This window comes from Pararge aegeria, chromosome 2 (assembly GCF_905163445.1).
Source record: "Pararge aegeria chromosome 2, ilParAegt1.1, whole genome shotgun sequence".
Lineage (NCBI taxonomy): Eukaryota > Metazoa > Arthropoda > Insecta > Lepidoptera > Nymphalidae > Pararge > Pararge aegeria.
This window is the reverse complement of record NC_053181.1, coordinates 6,210,323-6,233,495: the sequence shown is the minus strand read 5'-3', so window position 1 is coordinate 6,233,495 and position 23,173 is coordinate 6,210,323. Positions and strand designations below refer to the sequence as shown.

At 39.1% G+C, this 23,173-nt stretch overlaps 1 protein-coding gene across 1 annotated transcript in view; it reads left to right on the top strand.

Annotated features, from left to right (window-relative positions):
• Nucleotides 1-22,655, top strand: part of LOC120627826 (RNA-binding protein 24-like) — a 55,804-nt gene extending 33,149 nt beyond the window's left edge. The window contains exons 3-5 of the mRNA XM_039895894.1: nt 14,377-14,449; nt 18,811-19,040; nt 20,465-22,655. Coding sequence (XP_039751828.1) covers nt 14,377-14,449; nt 18,811-19,040; nt 20,465-20,595 — 434 coding nt within the window. The 3' untranslated portion in view covers nt 20,596-22,655. The remainder of the gene's footprint in view (nt 1-14,376; nt 14,450-18,810; nt 19,041-20,464) is intronic.
• The last annotated feature ends 518 nt before the right edge of the window (nt 22,656-23,173 follow it).

Below are 23,173 nucleotides of genomic sequence, written 5' to 3'. Positions count from 1 at the left end.
GTTTAATACCACAATCTCAAAGTGAGCTGTTAAGACAAAAGCGAGAAGATTATCCATCGCATGGCGGAGTTATCTGAGTAGTAGCCATTGTCCAACTGACAAAAACCTAGGGTGGGTACATTTTGTCGCAGCAGACACAATCTTTTTTAAATTGACTTAAGGTTTACGTTCTATAAGATATTTAATGACTAGGAGTTTGACGAAACTGTATCATTTAATTGACTGAGGTCAGTACGAAATGAATTTACCCTTCGAAGCTACAACACTATGGTAGTAAAGCGTTGAATGCACTGATGAGTCCGCACACGCCGCCTGTGATCGATATTGATTCAAACAAAATGTTCCTCATTTTTACGGTACAACGAACTTCGGTTTTTTTTTCAGTTGTTATGACCGTATTTTTAGTCGGACAGTGAATCATGAGAGCAGAATTAGCTTTTAAAGAAAAACGTGTTAGCTCAACGAAATGAAAGACTGATCGATAGCATTGCGCGTACTTATAATTGTGTGAGGCGAAGCCATAACGGTTGGCTTAGAGTGGCACCACGCGACCACGTGATTGTATCTGCCCTCACAGTAATCATGGCTTATTTTATTGTAGTAAACGGAAACGTGCAATTACAACCATTACAACGCCTTGTAGTCACAGTTTAAATGTGATTTGGGCTGTAAACAATTTAATGGCCACATAAACTTAATCATGTTTATTGTGACATAAAATTATTTTAACTTTCAGTTGAACAAATACATACATAATAATTATTATGTCATAAGCATGTAATATTATAATTAACTTACCTCGCCCTACCCGCTGGAATTTGTTCGCAAACATATCGAAGAAAGTAAGAGTAGGTATGATATGTTACTGACGCTCGAAACTTAACCTAAATGTAGCAACGATCCTTTTTTTTATTTCCAATAAATAAAAATAGTTATTTATTTTTAATATACAATAAACTTAGACAGGTGTTATTTACCATGATCCTCACCCTCCGATGGACGCCCAAAACAGAATAGAGAACGGAGATAATTCGAGAATGGATTACTTATAACTTTTTCAAATTAAAACACAATATAATATAAGTTACTGAAGATAATAAAGATGATTTAGATGAAAAATGATTTAGATAATAAAGATGATTTAGGGGTGTAAGTGGGTGTGGGGGGTGTAAGTGGGTGTGGCTAGTACCAGTCAGCCTCCCAAATTGCCAACCTCACCTGCACGTGGTGCACCCTGCCGTTTAACCGACGAGGCTCTGGCGACCGACAAGTGGCGGTATAACCACTTCGAATTGGCTAGGCTGAACAAATGGCACAGACCGGTGTCGGGCAGCAGCGACGCCGGGGCGATCAGTCTAGCCCTGCGATGACCAACCCGCCTGCCCAGCGTGGTCATTATCGGGCATATCTTTAATGGGAAGGAGAAAAAAACCACAGCCCCTAGTTCCCGGCGGCCCCGCTATTCCTGGCTCTGGCAGCGGTTATGGTAACGGCGGGGCAAGGGGTGTTAAGAATCTCCGGCAGAGATTCCGCTGCCAACCCCGACGACTTGACCTGGCAACATACAACGCACGCACGTTGAGGACCGATGGAAAGGTGATTGAGCTGGAAGAAGTGGTGAGCAAGTTGCGCTGGGATATTATAGGATTGTCTGAAGTCCGGCGAGAGGGGGAGGACTCGATAATCTTGGAATCCGGCAACTTGTTTTACTACCGGGAGGGTGACCAACAGTCACAGGGTGGTGTCGGGTTTATCGTCCACAAGTCTCTCGTCAACAATGTTGTAAAAGTCGAAAGTGTGTCGAGCAGGGTAGCATACCTTATACTCAGAATTACCAAACGGTATTCGTTGAAGGTCATACAGGTATACGCGCCGACTTCGGCACACCCAGACGAGGATGTAGAGGTTTTGTATGAGGACATTTCAAAAGCCATACATGCCTCGAACACCTACTACAATATTGTGATGGGGGATTTCAACGCGAAGCTTGGCGAGCGAACTGGTTCAGAGTTGAGGGTGGGACAATTTGGGTATGGGCAACGGAACCACAGGGGTCAAATGTTGGCTGACTTCATGGAGAAGGAGGGCCTTTATATGATGAACTCCTTCTTCAAGAAGCGGCCACACAGGAAATGGACCTGGATAAGCCCCGATGGTTCCACGAGAAACGAGATCGACTTCATCATGTCGACCAAACGGCATGTATTCAATGATGTCTCTGTGATCAACAGGGTTAAAACCGGAAGTGATCACCGTATGGTAAGAGGCACATTGAGTATAAACGTTCAACTTGAAAGAGTCAGACTGGTGAAGTCTACACTCCGGCCTACTCGTGCCCATATTCAAAACCCCGAGAGCTTTCAACTAGAACTACAGAACCGGTTCGGTTGCCTAGCAGATTGCGACACTGTGGACGATTTGAACAACAGGCTGGTGGAAACTGTCCAAACAGTCGGGTCCAAATTCTACAAGGCCCACCGTAGAAACAAGGCCAATAGGTTCTCAACCAATACACTCAAGCTTATGACGGAGAGGCAAGAGATGAGACTACAGTCTATAGCAGACGCGTCCGCTTACCGGCGGATTAATAGGCAGATCTCTAAATCACAGACTCGTGATATGCGGCACTTCAATACAGAGCGTATTAAAAATGCCATCGAGCAAAACAGAGGCTCTAAAGTGTTCGCTAGAGATCTGTCTATCGGTCAGAGCCAGTTGATGCGACTGAAGACCAATAATGGTAGTCTTGTCTCTTCCAAACCTGAGATCTTGGGTGAGGTTGAGAACTTTTATGGACAGTTGTACACCACAGTACAGACGCCTGTTGAAGATTTGGCTAAGGATCCTAGAGCCAAATTAACTCGACACTATACCGAAGATATCCCAGACGTCAGCCTATACGAGATTAGTGTGGCTCTCAAGCAGCTTAAAAATGGCAAGGCGCCGGGTGATGACGGAATAACGGCAGAACTCCTGAAGGCCGGTGGAAAACCGATACTGAGAGTCCTTCAGCGATTGTTTGATTCCGTTATTCACCAAGGCACAACGCCAGAGGCATGGCACAGGAGTGTGGTGGTTCTGTTCTTCAAAAAAGGTGATAATACCTTGTTGAAGAATTACAGACCCATCTCGCTGCTGAGTCATATCTACAAGCTGTTTTCGAGAGTCATTACGAATCGTCTCGCTCGTAGGTTTGATGACTTCCAGCCTCCCGAACAAGCCGGTTTCCGTAAGGGCTTTAGTACCATAGACCACATTCATACGCTGCGGCAGGTTATACAGAAGACTGAAGAGTATAACCGGCCACTTTGCTTAGCGTTTGTGGACTATGAAAAAGCCTTTGATTCGGTGGAAACTTGGGCTGTGTTTAGGTCACTGCAGAGATGCCGAATTGACTACCGGTATATCCAAGTGTTGCAGTGTTTGTACAAAAACGCCACTATGTCAGTTCGTATACAGGATCAGACTACGAGACCAATCCAATTGCAGCGAGGCGTGCGACAGGGAGATGTTATCTCCCCGAAACTATTTACCGCTGCGTTGGAGGACGTCTTTAAGCTTCTGGAATGGAACGGACTTGGCATCAACATTAACGGCGAGTACATCACTCAACTTCGGTTTGCCGACGATGTAGTCATAATGGCAGAGACTCTGGGAGACCTAAATACGATGCTCGATGGCCTCAGCAGAGCTTCTCAACAGGTTGGCCTACGAATGAACATGAGCAAGACGAAGATTATGTCTAATGCTCATGTTCCGCTTCAACCAGTAATCGTTGAGAACACTGCACTCGAAATTGTTGACGAATACGTATACCTAGGACACACGATCCAGTTAGGTAGGTCCAATTTCGAGAAGGAGGTGAACCGCCGAATCCAACTCGGATGGGCAGCGTTCGGGAAACTCCGTGCCATCTTTTCGTCAGAAATCCCTCAGTGCCTGAAGACGAAAGTCTTCGAACAGTGCGTGTTGCCAGTGATGACCTATGGCTCTGAAACATGGTCGTTAACTATGGGCCTCATAAGAAGGCTTAGAGTCACTCAGCGGGCGATGGAGAGAGCTATGCTCGGAGTATCTCTACGCGATCGAATCAGAAATGTGGAGATTCGTAGAAGAACCAAAGTTACCGACATAGCTCAACGAGTCGCGAAGCTTAAGTGGCAATGGGCCGGGCACATAGTTCGGAGAAAGGATGGACGTTGGGGTCCCAAGGTGCTGGAATGGCAGCCCCGTACTGGTAAGCGCAGCGTTGGTCGACCCCCAACGAGGTGGACAGACGACATTAAGCGCGTCGCAGGTAGCCGTTGGATCCAAGCGGCTCAGAATCGTGGAACTTGGAACTCCCTACAAAAGACCTATGTCCAGCAGTGGACGTCTATCGGTTGATGTGATGATGATGATGAGATGAAAAACTAGATGATATTAGTTACTAAAATAAGAATCACGATATAGGAGAGTAAGACTTCGACTTCACTGTCGGGAGGCCGAGTACGAATCCCAGCACGCATCTCTAACTTCTAAGTTTCGTGCGTTTTAATTAAGCAAGTAAAATATCACTTGCTTAAACGGTGAAGAAAACCATTGTGAGCAAACCTGCATGCCTGAGACTTCTCCATAATGTTCTCAAAAGTTTGTGGAGTCCACCAGTGCGCACTGAGTCAGCATTGTGGACTTTACGCCTTTCCATTGTGGGACGAGACCCGTGCCCTGTAACGGATGGATATGATGATTAATGATGAGTAAAAGTGATTAGGAAGATAAAATCTAGCAAACTTCTTCATTACCGTTACAGAAGGTAATGTTTTATTATCGGATTACGGAAAGGTAGGTTGGAATTTTATGGAGTGTAACAAATAAAAGTAAACTATAGAAAATGTTTGATCTTTCAGTTCACTTCAGTCGTTAAAACGGCTATTGAATTAGGTACATGTTACAATTGTTTATGTGAATATATTAAAAGCGGACAAAAACATATAAAACGGCGTCGATATAGATACTTGTAGAAAATTTGAACGTGTTCCAAGTAAATAATTGGTAGAGCTTCACGATAATGCAGACACGGTATTTGTCTCATTAATTTTACTAAGAGCTCCGGTTGATTAGGACAAGATGTCTTGCGACTTTTTGTCTTATGCACTTGGAGACAGTTTAATGGCACGATAGAAAATAGTGTTAAAAGTTACAGTTTCACCGGCTTTGTTAGTTAGATCATTCATGCTTCTGTTTTAAAATCAGTAAATGTAAAAGTGAAAAGCAGTAGAATTATGATAGGTAACTTCATATAAACTTTAATTATATATTCATCATCATCATCATCATCATCATCATCATCATAGTGTGTGCATAGAGGGTATGCACAGGGTATGCCGATGATATAAAATGAAGAAAGTCTCCAGTACGAGTTATTGAATACTTAAGGGTAGGCCTTTTATAACTCTTACAATGCCTACTCTTAAGTTTTTTATAACTCGCACTGGAGATTTTCTTTATTTTATATCATTTGCATACTCTATGGACGCTACTGGCAGTCATCTGCTGAACTAAAGGCCTCTCCCAACGGGCACCCAGTAGCAGAACAGAGGACGCTACTTCCCGTTCTCAATTATATTCCCTAAGTCGCCTCGTACAACACCCGCGGTTGCGGTCCGACATGCTGCCACCACACTTCACATCGATTATATTAGAAGACATGTGACTATTTTGACGGCCGACTGGCGCCGTGTGCAGCGACCCAGCTTTCTGAGTCCATGGCCGGGGGTTCGATTCCCACAACTGGAACTTGTTTGTGTGTTGAACACGAATGTTTTTCAGTGTCTGGATGTTTATCTGAATATTATAAGTATTTATGTATATTATTCATAGAAATATTCATCAGTCATCTTAGTACTCATATCACAAGCTACGCTTACTTTGGGCCTAGATGGCGATGTGTGTATTGTCGTAGTATAGTATAATATATATTCAAAGGATATAATACTACTTAAAGCTATAGCATTTTTGTTCAAACGACACAACTCCAGTGAGATCGCACTCTTAAACAATTGGCGGCGGACGATAGATAGGTGTTTAGAATTTAATAAGGTGCTTCTTAAATCACACCTATTGTTCGGGAACTGCCAATGGCATTTTCCCAAAGAATGCAGAGGCTAACTAATGATCACTAATTCTAGGTTATACTGAACGGTATCTGCCAAAATACTACATTTATAATATTATTATATTATTAGCTATAATAGCTTAACTAATGTATTTAAAACTTACTTTTACGTAATTCACATATTATTATGATGTTCTAGTCAATTCTGACACTAACATACGTTACTCTAAATATTATTATATTACTTAAGTATTGCGTCAAATTCTGATAAAACTGTCAAACAAGGACTCTTATTATTTTTACGTTATGAGAATGATTCTAAACGTTCCTACTGAACAATCAATAGAAATTAATTACTATCAACTTATTACTTTGGTATCGAGGACATCAAGATTATAATAGAGGAATAAAATATTAAGTTAATTAACCCAGCGGTTTTCACTGACGAACTAGTGACGTATTGCACTCATAAGCGAAACGTTGAGGTGGGTATTACTGTCAGTTTACGCACACCGAGTGATTCTCCAACTTAAAATGTCACCTTTTTTAAATCTTTATTGCTTTTATAAGTTAATATAAATAGACAAATGTTGAGAAAAACACTATTTTTAAATCTCTTTTTATTATTTAAACTAATTTAAAAAAAATTAACACAGTTCTGTCTTGGACGTCCATGTGTCTATGTGCGGATCCCGTATCTAGTGGTCACGATAAAGAGCGAAATACTTCACTTATCGAGTTGGTTTTTTTTGACAGGCTTCAGTGTTTTGACGAAGCCTATTACTTCACGTTATTATGAGATTTAGTTTAATTATTATTTACAAATAATCTCAATTTTATTGTAATGAATGAGATTATGAGGCGTGCACTTTTGGATTTTCCAACTATTTTAATATGAGAAAAAGTGTGACGAGCACGAATAAAGCGGGTGCCCAACGCGGTTTGTAAAACGGAAAGGGAAGTTCATGGAGCAGGGATGTATTGTTATAGTGTTGGCATAGGCTCGAGTCGAGGAGTTCCGCCCCTGCGCCAACTGTAACGCGATCCCTAGTGGCGACATCCGCACGAAGCCCTATAATCCGCCGATCAAACCTTACTACCATGGAACATTGATTATAAACCACTTAAGGGCTACAGTGCATAGAAAGACGTCACCGTTACCCAAGATTATGAGAATTGTAAACTTACTAGTGTTGATGTTAGATAAGAAAGAATTATGCGGGGAAGTTTAAAAGCTGCATAATACCGTACCTTAATTGATCTGATGTCAACAAGAAATAAAACTGACTTTCATGCAATATATTGCAGTAATTGATGAAGGTACATGCTTACAATAGCACAAATTGCAGGTCATTTTCTGCTTTGCTTTGCTAGTCTGGTAATGTCGATCCTGATAACATTAACTATACGACACACAAACCAGACTGTAAACTATTGTGAATAAAAAAAAATAGACAAAAACAATATTTTAACGATTCTTTTATATGTCATATATGATGCCTATGTTATAAACCGACTTACAAAAAATGAGTAGGTTCTTAATATTATATATAGTTTATTGTGCACAAGATATATAATAATAATAATGCAGGCTAAAAAATAAATGGTGTTAAAATGGAAATCAAGTTAAAAACATTCCTCATAGTAAAATGTCGTTTAAGCTACATGAGCTTAAACGACATTTTACAAGGAGGATCTCATTTCTCACTTGCACGGTGTACCTTTATTATCTTACGAAGTATTGTTTTTTAAAGTCATATTTACAGAACATTGTTCTGGCAAAGATTTGCAATTGAAGAAATAGAGCGGGTATATTTCACAAATAAAAAATAATACATGCATTGATGTAAGGTATAATAGATATCTGGCATCCATACATTTAGTTTTTTTGTAACACACGAGGAAATGAATTAATTCCAGCTTACGTCTAACCGCTAATGCAGTTAAAAGTCCCAGGTCTACCATTAATTACAATCGTAAATCATTAGGTGACGAAAGTGCTGGCTCTCTTTTTAGAATACGATGTGGATATAGACTGGGCATTCTTGGTACCATTCCATTGAAATCCTTGTATTTTGATTTTTAATCGAAATTTAAATGTTTTGAAGGGGTAAATAATTATTGTTTATTGTTCATTAATCTTAAAAGCTACGCTCTTTTCAAGTCTGTAGTTATTGTTTTAGACCTATAAGCAAAAAATATGTTAGTTTTTAGACATGACAGACAGACAGGTTGATGATTCTCAGGTTTAAAAATTGTAACAATTTTGGTATATATTGGTGGTGAATTGGATGGTTGTAGGTAAATAAATCCTAAACGAAAGGAAATTACATCTCAGAACTATCTACTGCTCCAACTATTTCAGCTTTAAACATTGGGAAATCGATGGTACTACTTTTATCTAGACCTAGAAACTAGAGTTTTGTTTAGACTTCGTGTCATTATAAGATATCGAAGACTATTTGGATTAAAATTCCTATGGACAATCATCAAGTCCTTAAGAACTTATAAGAAACACGTAGTTTTCTTCGTTGCCTTAATTATTATTTATGTACAACAGCTGGCGAGCAGAGGTTGGTTGAGCGAGGCAGTCCGTCCGGCGAACGACGCGGTTATTTATAAAACAAGAGTTGCGTCTCGTTTTGTCTTCGGCTGGCTCTTTATTTTGTCTAAATATACGCAGTTTTGGGAACGTCGCCGCCTCTGCCGCGACACCAGCGCTGGCTTCGTGCCAATAGCACATATTTTCTCGCAGGCATTTCTTTTGTCTGATTCAATGAAGTATACCCGCAGGGTATATCTTATTTTCCTTTACCTAAGAGAGATCGAGACAGCTTTGCTTGCTTTATATTTGCGTGATCCATCGAAGAACCTGATTTAGCAAATAGATTACAAAGAAATTGGAATGGTGACTCTTCCTTGGAAGACGTTGGAAGACCCTCTCACGACTACGGGGTAAAACGGAATTAACAAAGGCGCAAAAGTCCGCTGAGCTCTCAAAGCACTGCACGATTAAGTGCATCAAAATATAATTAATATGCAAAAACTAAATTTCTTTGTAATGAAGTGTCTTTTGAAATCGGTTTATTGAAAACTATCATTTGATATATTTATACAAAAGTGTTTTTCTATCTGTTGGATATGACTAATAAGTAATTTCTACACACGCGTAGAAGCATGCAAAACTAAACTTAGGCGAGGGTGACTAACTTGCCAATCTGGCGCACGTGTTTTCCAAAAATAATGTCAGTCTGAGGAACTGACGTTTTTAGCACTATAAGTGTAACTATTAATCCAACGTGTCCAATAAATCGTTAAACGAATTGATGGTCGAATGTGTCCGAGAAAACATCGAGGAGATCAAAAGTAAGGCTACCGGACACGCGAACTGTCATCCACGATACCCAGATTGGGTTTGGACACAAAACTGGGCCACGACTGGTCTACGTCTATTCCTGTACCAGTAAACTTGTACGACATATTGATGTTACAATGTGTATTAACAAAGCAAGCTTGTTTCTGTACGGCAGTGAACAATTTTCTGCGTCTTCACTGTGAGTTTTGGTTTGGCTTCTCTGGCACGTTTTCGCAAATACTGGAATCGTAAACGGCATTTAACGATTACACTGAGATCCGATGTTTCATCGCCAAGCTTTCTGAAAACTGGGTACACGATATGCACTGCTATTAGAAAGATTATGATAATTATATAATAAGAGGAGTTTCTATTTGTAATGTGTTAACTAATTAAAAATTATACTGCTTACTTAACTTGTGTGTTAAAGTTTTAATAAGTCCGTTGAGGTTCCGTCTTCTATCTCCTTAGATCTTTTTCTATCTCGTATTTGTCTAACTTCTCTCGAAGGGATTTGTACGGTCTCCTATTGTGTCCAGCATATCGACTCGTAGCGACTCGTTTGATGTTGCTTTTGCTCTTTGAAATTCGGTGGTATGAAACATCTTAGGACCTCAATAACTGACCTACCTAATATAACTTATTTCTTATTTATATAACTTGTACAATATGGCGTATCTCGCTGTAATACCAAATAATTGTTAAATAGTTTTTTATTTACGCAGCAGCGTCCTACACCTATATGATTTACTTCAGATAGTTATATTGTTGAAAAAATAAAATACAAGCCTGTGAGGGACCAATAGTCCGCTTTACCGGTGCCGGCTCAGTCTAAAATCGTATTTCCGTAGAATCCTTACAAGCGTCGTTAAGCTTCGGTGTCGGCTTTGCAGTTCGTCGACCCGGACTCCGAACTCCTGAAACCAAGCAAAAACATTAAAACAAAGCATTATTTACTTAAACGGGACGTGTGCGGTCCGTTTTACAGGAGAGACCATGACTAACCTAAGCTCCGTGGAAATCTACGTCATTATTCTTGATACTTTGGTATTACATATATTCGGTTTCCGTAAGATGCATAGGAAGGAAAGATATTTGCATTTACTGCACTATAACTGATGCATGTTAACTTAGAGCTTCTTGCTTTATATCGACTAGAGCTTACGTCTAGCATAGAATTTTTATTGCTTAAAAGACTTGAAAATTCCTTCTGTGATTTATTAAATTTGAAATTAGTGGATTTAGCTTTATATCGACTTGAGGTGCAAATTCGTTTCAAAAGTTTATATTTCTACATTAATTCATACGGGTGTCCGACATTTGTTTTACTAAAGCTAAAACTGTATTGTGTAGACAATCGATTACTGTGACTAACTAGGTCACACACGAACAAAAGCGCATCGTTTTTAGGCCGTGGCACAATAGTGAAGATAAAAAAAAATAGAATTTCGAATCAGATAACGTTTGTGGTGGACAGTGGTTCGACCTCGGCCGTCAAATGGCACGGCATCGATCGGTCTGCGGCCCATCACGTGGTCTTGGAACCACAAACACGCCACCAAAGGGTTAACCCTTTTCATTTTTAAGGGTGATTCGATTCCGGTGTCGTTGTCTACCTAATTTGTTTCCGTTAAGTGGGTAGTTTATTTGATATGTATCGGTTTTTATCCAATACGAAGCACTGCAAAGTATTCTTAAACTTATCAAGATTTTAACATAATTCTTGATTTGCGCTAAGTTACGTTTTTGTTTTTATACTTTTCCTCATTTCAGTAGGTTCTAACATTTCTTCGATACCTTGGATAATGTTGAATTTTAGATTTTTTTTTAAATTTAGAAATACATTTACATTACGCCTACTTTTGTTTATTACATAACATTGACACGAAACGGTTAGGTTTGAAACGCTCTTCCGGCGGCTTCTTCCTGCCACATAGTCAAGCGTGCACTAATCAAGACATCGTAAGCATTTGATAAAAATATCTATTTTCCACCAGACAATATCTTATTTATTGATGAACAATTATATATAATGACGTTACCATTAATCATCGATATATATGACATCCGTAGTGTATTGCATAGTCTTCAGACATCAATAAAATCGGCTACATGTTATATTCAAATCACAACATGAATATACATCATCATCGTCTCATCAGACGACGTCCATTACTGTTAATAATGTTTTAAATGGATTCCAAATTCTACGGTTGTGCTTCTTGTGATTCTGTGATGTGACTGTATATATCGTCTGCCTATATAATGGGGGTATGTCAATCGATTCCAGCACCTTGAGATCCCATCTTTATCGGTATCCCGAGTCATGATTTCCGCCCATTTCCACAGCTCAGCTACAGCTTTACAACTCGTTCGCTTGCTACTCTGGTTTTTCTAGTTTTCTAGCGTCGACGCATCTCGTCTGATTTGATCTCTTACAAACACTCCTTGCATAACACTTTCTATCGCTGGGAAACTTTGAGCTTTCTAATGAGGCCTGTAGTTAGCGACCATGTTTCGGAACCAAAAGTCATACGATTATGATATTTTCATTGTTTGCATGATAACTACGACTAATGATTATTTGTATTGCTAGTTTGTAAGTATGGTACCAAACCGAAGGTCATACATTATCACGGCAGCCCAACCGCGACACCATCCGGGGCCACTCCGGACGTATTCGTGTGTAATTGTGGGGGAAATTTCACCATAACCGCCAAGCCGGACATGGGTCACGCTCCTATGCTCATTAGCCATTAATCTATCGTTTGTAATCAAATTTCATATGCCATATGGGTACCTATTTGTATTGTCGCGCTGAGTTTAAAATTGTGCACATCCTAAAAAATAGCCAATTAAAATTGCGATTTAAATTTATCTATTCCTCTATTATAATTGACCAAAAATAAACAGACTCGTGCTAGTCCGTTTTATTCGATTTTGCAGGAAGTTGCAAACCATCTTCATGTCTTCATACAAATGGGCATAATTCGACAGTTCACCACTGATTAACAATTGGCAAAAATGCTACGGCGGGCTCTATCAAAACCCTATACTGGCCCGTGCAGCACAGGTTTCTGGTGCAAACCTAAAGCAATACGTTAGTATATTTCGCTGTCGCTTCTTTTCCTGACCTGTTGCGTTTAAGGATTAAATCTGTCTCTCTTTTTGCCTATATAAATGTAGCTGGCCGAAAATCTATCAATCTATCTGTTGATATTGGTTAAAAATTGTATTTCATATAAGTAATTAATAATTACACTTGCTTCGGCGGTGAAGGAAAACATAATGAGGAAACTGGAATGCCTAAGAGTTCTACATAATGATCTCAAAGGTATGTGGAGTCTCCCAATCTGCACTGGGCCAGCGTGGTGGACTACGGCCTTATCTCATTGTGGGAGGAGACCCATGCCCTGTAGTGGGCTGGTAATGGGTCGATATCCTGCAAACCTAAAGCAACACGTGCATGAAGTCACTTTTCATCGTCACAATGGGTTCCAAAGTTGGCATTATCAAGTCTTTATCAAATCTTTAGATGGGATTCTGTTACAAACTTTTGCCTATTCATTGGTGATAAGTAGGTAGGTCGCAAATTTGTACGCTAACGCAGAAGCAGGCTTGACACTTTTTGGCCTTGCCTTAAAAGTTCCATAAAGTTAATTGGGTAGCTAATCCTGGCTCTCTTTGCAAGTGAGTTGTTAAGATGTTCCGTCAGGCATTTCGATATGCGCTTTGATGCCAACGACTTATAAGCCATTTATAGCTAGCGTGTCGTCTTCTTGTCAAGAGCCATGTCCCTGGCTGCCGAAGCCCAGGCGGCGGCTAGCGACCGAAATAGACACGCCTCGAGGCGGCTTAACAATGCAATAAAAAGAAATTAACATTTCTGACGTTGCCTGCGCTAAGTTGACTCTTGTGTCATTTGGAAGTGGTCCAATCCCGATGTGATATATTTCAGTTTCGAATCCTCTCTAGCCACTTCCGTTAAATGGGAATCGAAATAGCATCTTATGAGAGCGCGCGCGATGACAGATTATATTTTTCCCTCGAAAGCGTTTCTATATTTCGCTGTCGCTTCTTTTTAATTCCCGACGTTGTAAAAGAGACCTACTATATTTGAAGATTAAGTCTGTCTGTCTTTTTGCCTATATCAACGTAGCTGATCGATTTACGGTTTATTCTGGGCAGGTTTTTGTTTTACAGCATAAGACTTAAGGGGGCGCTTTAATTTACCTTTATTTCTTCTGGGCATATATTGGCATTACTCAGATTTATAGATACTAAGTTTAAGGTTATAAACCACTAGATGGAGAAAGCTGGTTTTCTTAATTGTCCTGCGTAAGAATAAACCGGATCTACATATATTAACTGTGGCAATGGAAAGCAGTTAAAAGAAACATACTAAGATTACTGGACCATAGGGTCTCTTCGTCAAATCGGCTTTTTAACTTTCTGAGAAGCGTGTTTGGGCCGCTTACTGAATTGAGCCATCTAAACTGCGGCTGATCATCTTGATGTTGCTGAATAAATACTAATCTAAATCTATCTTTCTATCTGTAGATAAGTTGCGTAACAAAATTTTTTATAAGTAAATAAAAATATCACTTGCTTCGGTGAAGGAAAACATCCGGAGGAAACCTGCATGCCTAAGAGTTCTACATAATGTTCTCAAAAGTATGTGAAGTCCGAACTCCCCCAAAGCGTGGTGGACTATGGCCTTAACTCCTTTTAATTGTGGGAGTAGACCCGTGCCATGTAGTGGGTCGATATGATGAAGATGATGTATATTTACTATTTGTATACTTTTGACAATAACAACCGCGTTACTAAGTATGAAATCTATATCGAAAATGGATGGTTAGTCTTTTATTACTTGTAGTAAGTACTTAGGGTGTTTGTAGTCATTTTGTGTTGCTTGTTCCAGGATTCGGTTTGGCCGCGGCTGCCGCGGCAGGAGTCCGCACGGGTTACCCCACAGTCCTCCCAGCGCATTATGGGTAGGTTGCACCGCTCTTTGCGCCCATAACGCATATGTACCGTATAAATGTTCTATGGTTCAACACTTCGATGTTTGCCAGCACAAGCGGTGCCGCATGCCGCTTCATACACATCTCACGAGACAAAAATCAGACCCGATCACGAGTGGATAGGTGCAAGTTATCAAGCATTTATCAGCTGAGCTAGACACAGGAGATAATTAAGTTTTATAACAATTTAGTTTTTTTTTAGTATTTGGTTTCCATCCAAAATGGGTTAAAGAAACTAATAACACTGGTACATGTGTTACCCGCTGCCTCACCCCACACGACGTCACGTGTGTTAGGATTAATTAAAACTTAGTATTTTGTGAGACTAGAAACACACTGCCTAGATCCTAAGACAATATGTCGATTTTGGTCATAAAACAATAAAATTTGATTGAACTTAACGCTCATGGCGTCACTTTTAAAGTGATAGCGTGTTCCATATGTATTTGTGGCTGAATAGGAAATCGAATTTCTGGCGTACCTACCGGGTAATGCAAAACGAACCCACCCCACACAACTCAAAATGTGTTAAGTCAAATCTAATTTAATTATCCTCTATATCCAGAAACATTTCTAACGCTCGTTAACGGGTGTTTTTGTTTGATTCTTAAAGTTTACGAATTACCAAGATTTGATTTGACTCAACACACGTGGCCTTATGTAAGGTGGATCAGCGTTTGCAATATATTGCAGTGGTAATAGGCGATAGAAGTTCAGCTGTGCTGTAGGTAAGTGAGGATGGTCGTTTTGCGACACGAGTACTTTAGCTGAGCTGACTTTTGTCTCGGTAGATGAGGCGAGCGGCGTCTACGGACGGCCAGCAACGCGGCGGGCAGCGGACCCCACCTAGACTAAATATTCAAACATTTTCACATAGGTATCTATGGCAAGCGTGAGCGTGAGAGTGGATTTTTTCGTTTTGGGTGTGAATTAGTCGATTGGGTTTTAAATGTTTACGTTTTTGAAGCTATACGTTGCTTGGGCGGCGCCGGGGACGCCTCCTTGCCTCGAGGTATCCGGCGCCGCTCAGCGTTCACTATTCGCATCGTCTCGACACTCAGTGTTTTCTTTAATTTTTTTTATGTTTTAATGCCGTGTTCGTGTAAGATTTCTTTTTTTTTTGATTTGTATTGATTTTTGTTGGTGGTGGATTTCGTTTAATACACTTACTAAGGAAACATAATAACCGAATTTCCCTTTTGCAGCCTGTAATACACGACCCTAAGCAATTCAAATACGACACTTTGAATGATTTCAATTACCACGATTAATGTATTAAAACGTAGTTACCACTGACTATATTGGTAACAAATAATGTATGTCTTCACTAATGATAGATCTTGTTTTCATTACGACAAAGTGATTGTAGATTTTTGTGTACAATAAAATAAATTATGGGTCACGAGTTAAAGGCTGCGTTCACGTTCCGTCGATCGTAACAATCTATCACAAGTTTCAAACAAAGCTATATACAATGCGCGCAATTTACGACAGTTTAATTCCGAACGAATTAAAGCAGTGTGATGTACGTTCGCCGAAACGTGGATGGCTACCAAGAAGGGATATTCTGTTACGAGTATATTCATCGGTGGCCTAGTGCATTATACTTATGATATAGCGCAATATAGAAGAGCAATGTGCATTGTGCACTCTCGTCTTCCACCGCCGCCGCCGTGTCGTAATATCCCATAATGTCCATCACATTTTCTATTTGACATAATACGTGGTACCAAAACAGACCGATGTCGTGAGGAAGCCACCACGTGAAATATCATTAATATTTAACTTCTACCCTTAATGTAAGTACAATTAAGTGAAAGCTTCTGTCGATTAATATTTCCTTTTCAAATACCAATTCAGTAGAAATAATTGTACACAAAGATCTTCGTTTCGATGCCCTCCATATGAATATATCGACGTGGTTCAATTAATAGCTGTAGGTGTGTAGGTGTGCATGTAAGTAATAATTTTAATATTAAAATTTTTAAACTTAGGTTTCTAACAGACGACGTAAACCTAGATAGAGGTGAATAAAACTTAGTTTCTGATTGTCTTTGTACCTGTAGATGTGACAGCTTGTGTGTCGTTTCGCCAGTTTTATAATATCTATTGCTCTTGGCGCGTGTTTTATGTATTATAAGTGTTTCTTTTTTTATATAATATAATATATCTTAGAGTTTTGTTTAAATTAACGGTCTCGAGGCGCGATTATCACCTGTTTATCTTTTAAATGGATGATATTATCATCGAATTTTTGAGCTAACGTAGGTATGGTACTTGCGAATGAGATTCGATCACCACAGGTGGGCGGCTAGGGCGGGCGGGGCCTCTCGCCGGGCGTGCACCACGCATGCGCGCTCGTCTCGAATCCTCGTACCAAGCTAATCAAGTCCGCTATGAACTCCGATCATCCATCAATCCGTCTCTATTGACGTGTATAGGGTTGGAAAAAGACAAACGGTCGATAAATGGTGAACTAAGTAGCGTGGTCCCGGCCGGGAGCCCCTCGTGAACGCTGATGCAGCACACTACAAGCGCTCTTGAACAGACTTGACCGCCCGCCGTCATCGGGGTAGCGGGGAATATAAGCGCATTTGGCATTTTCTCATTTTAAACTTCTCCCTTTTGTAATACGTGATGTTTCTTTTAATAAAATGCGTTCACAATTTCACTCCACTTCACTATTTATTAATTGCGAACGGATGGACTTTTTGAACTATTTCGAAAGTGGAATTTATGTCTCACGTCTTGATTATCACGACTTTGAGAGATGTGAAGACATGTATAATAGCGACGGCATACGTTTATTTCCGTCGCGACTCTGATACCGTTAGCGGGGTTTTTAAACGGATTTTTTTTCTCTTGCCAATGACGCACGGCGGCTCGACCACGGTCCACGACTGAGTATAGAATACTTATATAATACATAACAGTTTATCGATGTCTACTAACATAACACGACTAGTAGCTCGTACCTGTCAAGGCTGAAATGGGGCTAGGTACTTACTGCGTGTGATGACAGTTTTAAGAAGTGTGTCATTTTGCAATCACGAAGTTTCACGGTGGCTGTGATTCTCATCGAAGCGCCGTGAGGTCCTTTTCACAAACACACATTGTTTTAGGGTGAACGGTTTAGCAATGTAGGCATAACTATACAAGCTTACCGTATATACATCGTGACCGTAATTGTGATGTAACCGTGCAAAACGACACGGACAGCTTACATACGGCGCGACGCCTCATACCTGTCTATGTTCCTTAGTACAAGATTTGGTCGCTCGCAATCGAGTAGTCATTATCGAGTATTGAAATATTTGAACATCGGAGTAAAATGGATCCTAGGTTTATTAAATTAAAGCTCACATTTGCCTACGACTGCTTCAGTCCGGGCTTTAGACAGAAAGTTTGTAAAATAAATCAGCACAACAGGATTTAAGATTCTAAAGCAAGTGAAATAAGCCCCCTTTACTTTGGCGGTAAAGAGTTTGATATTCGATAACGACCCCTCTATTGCTAGTGAGCATAATATGTTCCAATAAGTACGATGGTGTCAAGTTGTGTATCGGTGAAAAAATATGTAAATTTTTATCTAACTTATAACATAAAATAAACATTAATGATTAAGAATATCTAATAACCTATATCATAAACGATGGAATAAGTCCCTAACACTCACTTCTCATCGCTTTAGTTAACATTACGAACAGTAAAGCGTCCTATGAACTTCACGCACAATTTGAACTAATATTTTGACACAAAAAAACCATGCATTAAGCTTCAAATGTATAAGATTACAATAAACAATCGCACTTGTGGTATTACGTTAAAAAAGCCGGTTACACGGACGCGGCACAATCCTCACTACTCTAATTCTAAACTCACCGGGAAAAACAGCCGTGTAAACGGGCGCCTTCTATCCTAAAACGTGCGTATGTGAAAAGGATCTAACCTAATCTAGATATTCGTAATATAGGATTTGTCCGCTCCCAATCGTATAGTCATTTTCGAGTATCGTTACACGTCGCGACAAGGTAAAAAGGATCTTATCACCTATGACTTCAAACACAAATTCGTCCACTCTTCATCAGCCAGCGTACTTGGCGTTTGCAAATTAAAAATCAATAATACGAATTTAAAAACGAGCACCATTACGTCCATTTTACTTTGACGTTACAGTGTGTAGGCATAATATTGACTTCGCGATTCAAAGCGTGCAAATCTTATACTTAATCGCGGAATCAGGCGTCAGTCGATCGAGTTTCGGCCCCGAGCGTCTGGCGTCTGTGTCACTTGTCTGATAGTTAAGATAAATGGTCGGTATTGATCGGCAGGTTGTCCCCTGGCTACGTGTACGGGACCCCTAGTTACATGGGCACCGTTGGGGGTGTCGGGGCGAGCGTGGGCAGCGGCGCAGGGGGCCTAGTGCAACTACAACAGCATGCGGCTGCGGTTGCTGCTGCTAACCATCTGTATGAATACCAGGCGGCTGCTGCTCAGGGTGCTGCTGCGTATCAACAGCAGTATGCTGCAGCGGGATTCGACCCTTACGCTACAGCTGCAGGTTTGTATACTGTTTTGTTTTCATCATCATCCTCAGCCTAATAACGTCGCGGTAGTCCATTAATATTATCATCAACCACAATATTATGGTGAACCACGGCGTAAACTGTAGTCGGCCATAACAGTTTAGGCCGTCGTCAACACAGTGGCGTGCGTAGAGGGTATGTACAGGGTATGCAGATGATATAAAATGAAGAATATCTCCAGTACGAATTATAAAAAACTTAAGGATAGGCATTGTAAGAGTTATAGAAAGCCTACCCACAAGTATTTTTAACTCGTACTGGAGATTTTCTTCATTTTATATCATCTGCATACCCTGTGCATACCCTATATGCACGCCACTGCGTCCACCAAGTGGAACACTTCACAAGCCGTTGGTCATAATAGAAAACGCTCAGGCATGCAGGTTTCCTCACGACGTCTTCCTTCACCGTACAAGCATGTGATATTTAAATTGCTTTTATTAAAAACGCACATAACTCCGTAAGTTAGAGGTTCGAAATCGATCCCCCCGAAAAGGAAGCTGAAGCCTTAACCACTAGAATATATCCGCTTCACTAGGCTGTCCCCGCTTCGTATCGACAATCATGACAAATTACCTATAGGTAACTTTATGTATCGTATAATTTCCGAATGCATTATAATATGTACTTAGATATTGCGTCCCATTTATTACCACTGATAAGCGTAATCTCTACTTAGTTAATGAGTGCAATATCGTAATTTTTTTTTTGATACTTAAGCTTACCTACTTTAGTCACTATGTCTTATAACGTAGAATACTTTGAGAATACAAACTTAAAAATACGACGAACTAATATTTTAATTTTTTTTACTATACACACTTTATAAGTCTACGAAAGAAAATATGAACACGTTATCTAAGTGTACGAGACAAGACTATTCATGAATAGCCTTTAACACTCAACTGTTGGACTAAACGCCTCTACCAACAGAAGGATTTGCTTATAATTTTGTTTTTTTTTATTTAATAACTATCATTATTCTTTGTAATTTTTTATTTTAGCTTTTTAATTTATTTTTAATTTTACATTTATGACATGCCATTTTAATCAATTTATACTGCAATTTTAATTTCATATTGTATATTGTTAATTATTTCTTTTTCTTTTCTCTTATATTGTCATTTTAAATGTATTACTATGGGTTTTGCCTTAAATAAAGAGATTAGTATAATTATTATAATCACCACGCGCGCTGGACGGTTTGGTGATCGCAGTAGATCGTAGTAGCTCAGTGGCCGTCCTCCGTTACGTCCTTAGTCGCCTCGTACCCGTGGGAGTAGAGTTGTTGATAACTGCATTCAAATCTGCCGTCACCACACGGCACTATTTGTTGATTAGAATTACAACAGAAGTGGTGCCATTATCTTTTATAACATCTGTGCGTATGTCTCAACAGCAGCGGCCGCCGCAGCTAGCGGAGCAGGCTACGTGTCCCAGTACTACGCACTACCAGGTGGAGGAGTTCAAGGACCTCTTCTACCACCCCTATCGTACCCACCGCAACTTCAAGAGGCGCGGATGCAGTAACAATCTTTTGAACGAGTGTGGCTACATGGAGAAATTTAAAAAATACCTAAAAATGGCGGGACTAGAAAAATTTTTGGGATCATTCTTTGGATCTCTAAACTGTAATATTAAAAAAAAAACAACAAAAATTTAACACGACCTGAAGCCACATCTTATAAGAAGCGGTAATTATTATTTTAAGGTCCTAATCATACTAGCGTTTGTTAGTCGAAAACGCCCGCACCTTAACCTGAAACGTGACTAATCCATTTAGAAGGTTTTTTAAACTTGGTGAATAACATCATAATGTGTAACCAATATAGTTTGGTTAGTGAACGTCATTAATAACAAATTCTCGTTTAAGATTCTTCCCCGACGAAGATATATCGCGACAAAAACTTATATCTCCCAATGACTTTTCTCTTTCTATTTCATTTAAGTAAACGGCAATAAAAAAATATTTATTCTTCCAATTTACGCCGTTATACGCATGAGGGTATAAAACAATCGGTTACCTTATCTATTCTATTAGAACGTTCGCTGCAAACACTGGTATGATTTGAGCTTAGAATGTTATGAAATGGAGTTATTTAGTATTGTGAAAAGAGAGAATTATTGTCTACAAAGAGAACGCGAATGGTTTTGTTACCGATTAGACCAAATACAATCTATCTTTACACACTGTATCAACCAAATATATTAAATAAATGACCAAAGCTCGAAGCTTTTACGCTAGGATTAAGACACGATGAGGGTACATAAGCATATATGCGGATCGGTGAGAGAATTAAGGAATTTAGTAAGTGAAAACTTACATAGTAACATTTCGTATGACTAAGGTATTATAAACATAGTAAGTTAAAAGAGACCAAACCTTACCTAACAACTTTGACACAATTTTCTTTGTCATATATTAACATAATATACTTTAAACCCATGATAGCGATAGCGAAAATATTTAAAATTCAAAATCTTTTACCGTTCTATCAGAAATTTTAAAACATTTACCGCGCTTGATCCTTGATATCGAAGTATTTTTAATGTAGAAAGACCGCTCTGGCTTTCAGGGTCTCAATTATCGTGTCGGAAAAGCGGATGAATATGGAGAATAGATTTTTTTTATAAGGTGTCTTCTTAATTATTTTGAACGGATTGCTTGGGTACATCTAAGCGGACCGCAACGTAACTTTAGCTTATCGTTAGCCTCGGTTGAAGAGGTACGCTGAAATCCGAAAGGTCATAGATTAAAACTCTACTTGAACTATTGTCTATTACCCCATACTTCTTCCTGGGCTCACGCTTGATTATACGGGGAAAATTAGTTAATGTTTAACAAGTCTATTTATATCAAACATTTGATGTGAATTACAATTTGTGATTTTTTTTACGCTGACTGAGTTTGAGAGTTTTTATGTGAATTGTATCGTTTACCATAAAATCGATCCCCTGATTGCTACATATATACCTCTTAATTATCCCATGCTGATGTTTTACATATATATTTCGCAGAGAAATAAAAATACGAGACATGATAAATATTCGATATACAATAGAGCTATACAACGAAAAATGAGTACTAGTAAGTACTCATAATACGTAAAATAGCTTATTGTTACTTTAATAATGTTTCAGACAACTACCGATTGTTTTGTTTAATAATATACAGTATCGTTACAATAAAAGTAAAAAAAAAGTATAATATAGATACAGTAACGAAATACTGTTTATGATGTGTACGGCACGCATTGATGTTCCCGAGCCTTAATACGTCTTATGTCTTGCCTCCTTATTTCAACTTCCTAATAGTACACCTATTTTTTACCAAAAGAATATTTTTTAGAACTACAGCTAGGTACATTTAAAAACATTACTATAGTATTAATATATAATTTTTAGATTAACATACGTTAAATCAAACAGCTGTCCAATGACAATAACTTAAAAATATTGTTGCTCATAGCGTAAGGTTTTCCGAGTTAGTGGAAAACCTGAGGCAGCTTTTTAATTTTTTATAGCAACAATGTGAGTTTTTGGTATTTAATAAATAGCTTTTCATACTTCCAGACGTACATCTTCCCTTTTTTTTGTTATTTTATTTTTGTTTTTTATAAATTATTATTTCTTAGTTGTAATTGCTTATGCTGTAACCTCATTTTGTAGTTCTGAGCGTTTGCTTTCTTAATGTTAGGGAAGTTTTGCACGCTAATCAAACGGTAGATTAATTATGTTAATTCTTTAAAAATAAATTTAAAAATCATTAAAGCAATGAAAAACCAGCGAAGTGAGAGTTGGGCTTACACTCGAAGGGTTCTGTACCAAGGTCCATTTTTTTTAATAGCAGCATACAGTCCGTGAGATACAAGTATATAAGTCGCTGAAAGACTGACGCACGTACTGAAAGACAGACATCGGTGACTTAATGGTCTCCGTTGGCGCGCCTGTTACGCAACTCGAAAAGCAAATTCTTAATTATAAAAAAATATCAGCGCTTAGAAGGGAAAATTGTATCCCTTTAGGCAAAACCAAAATACGTATGGAGACTGAAAATCAATGATGATACTGGTAAAGGCCGTCCATAACATACTTATGCTTCATGAAA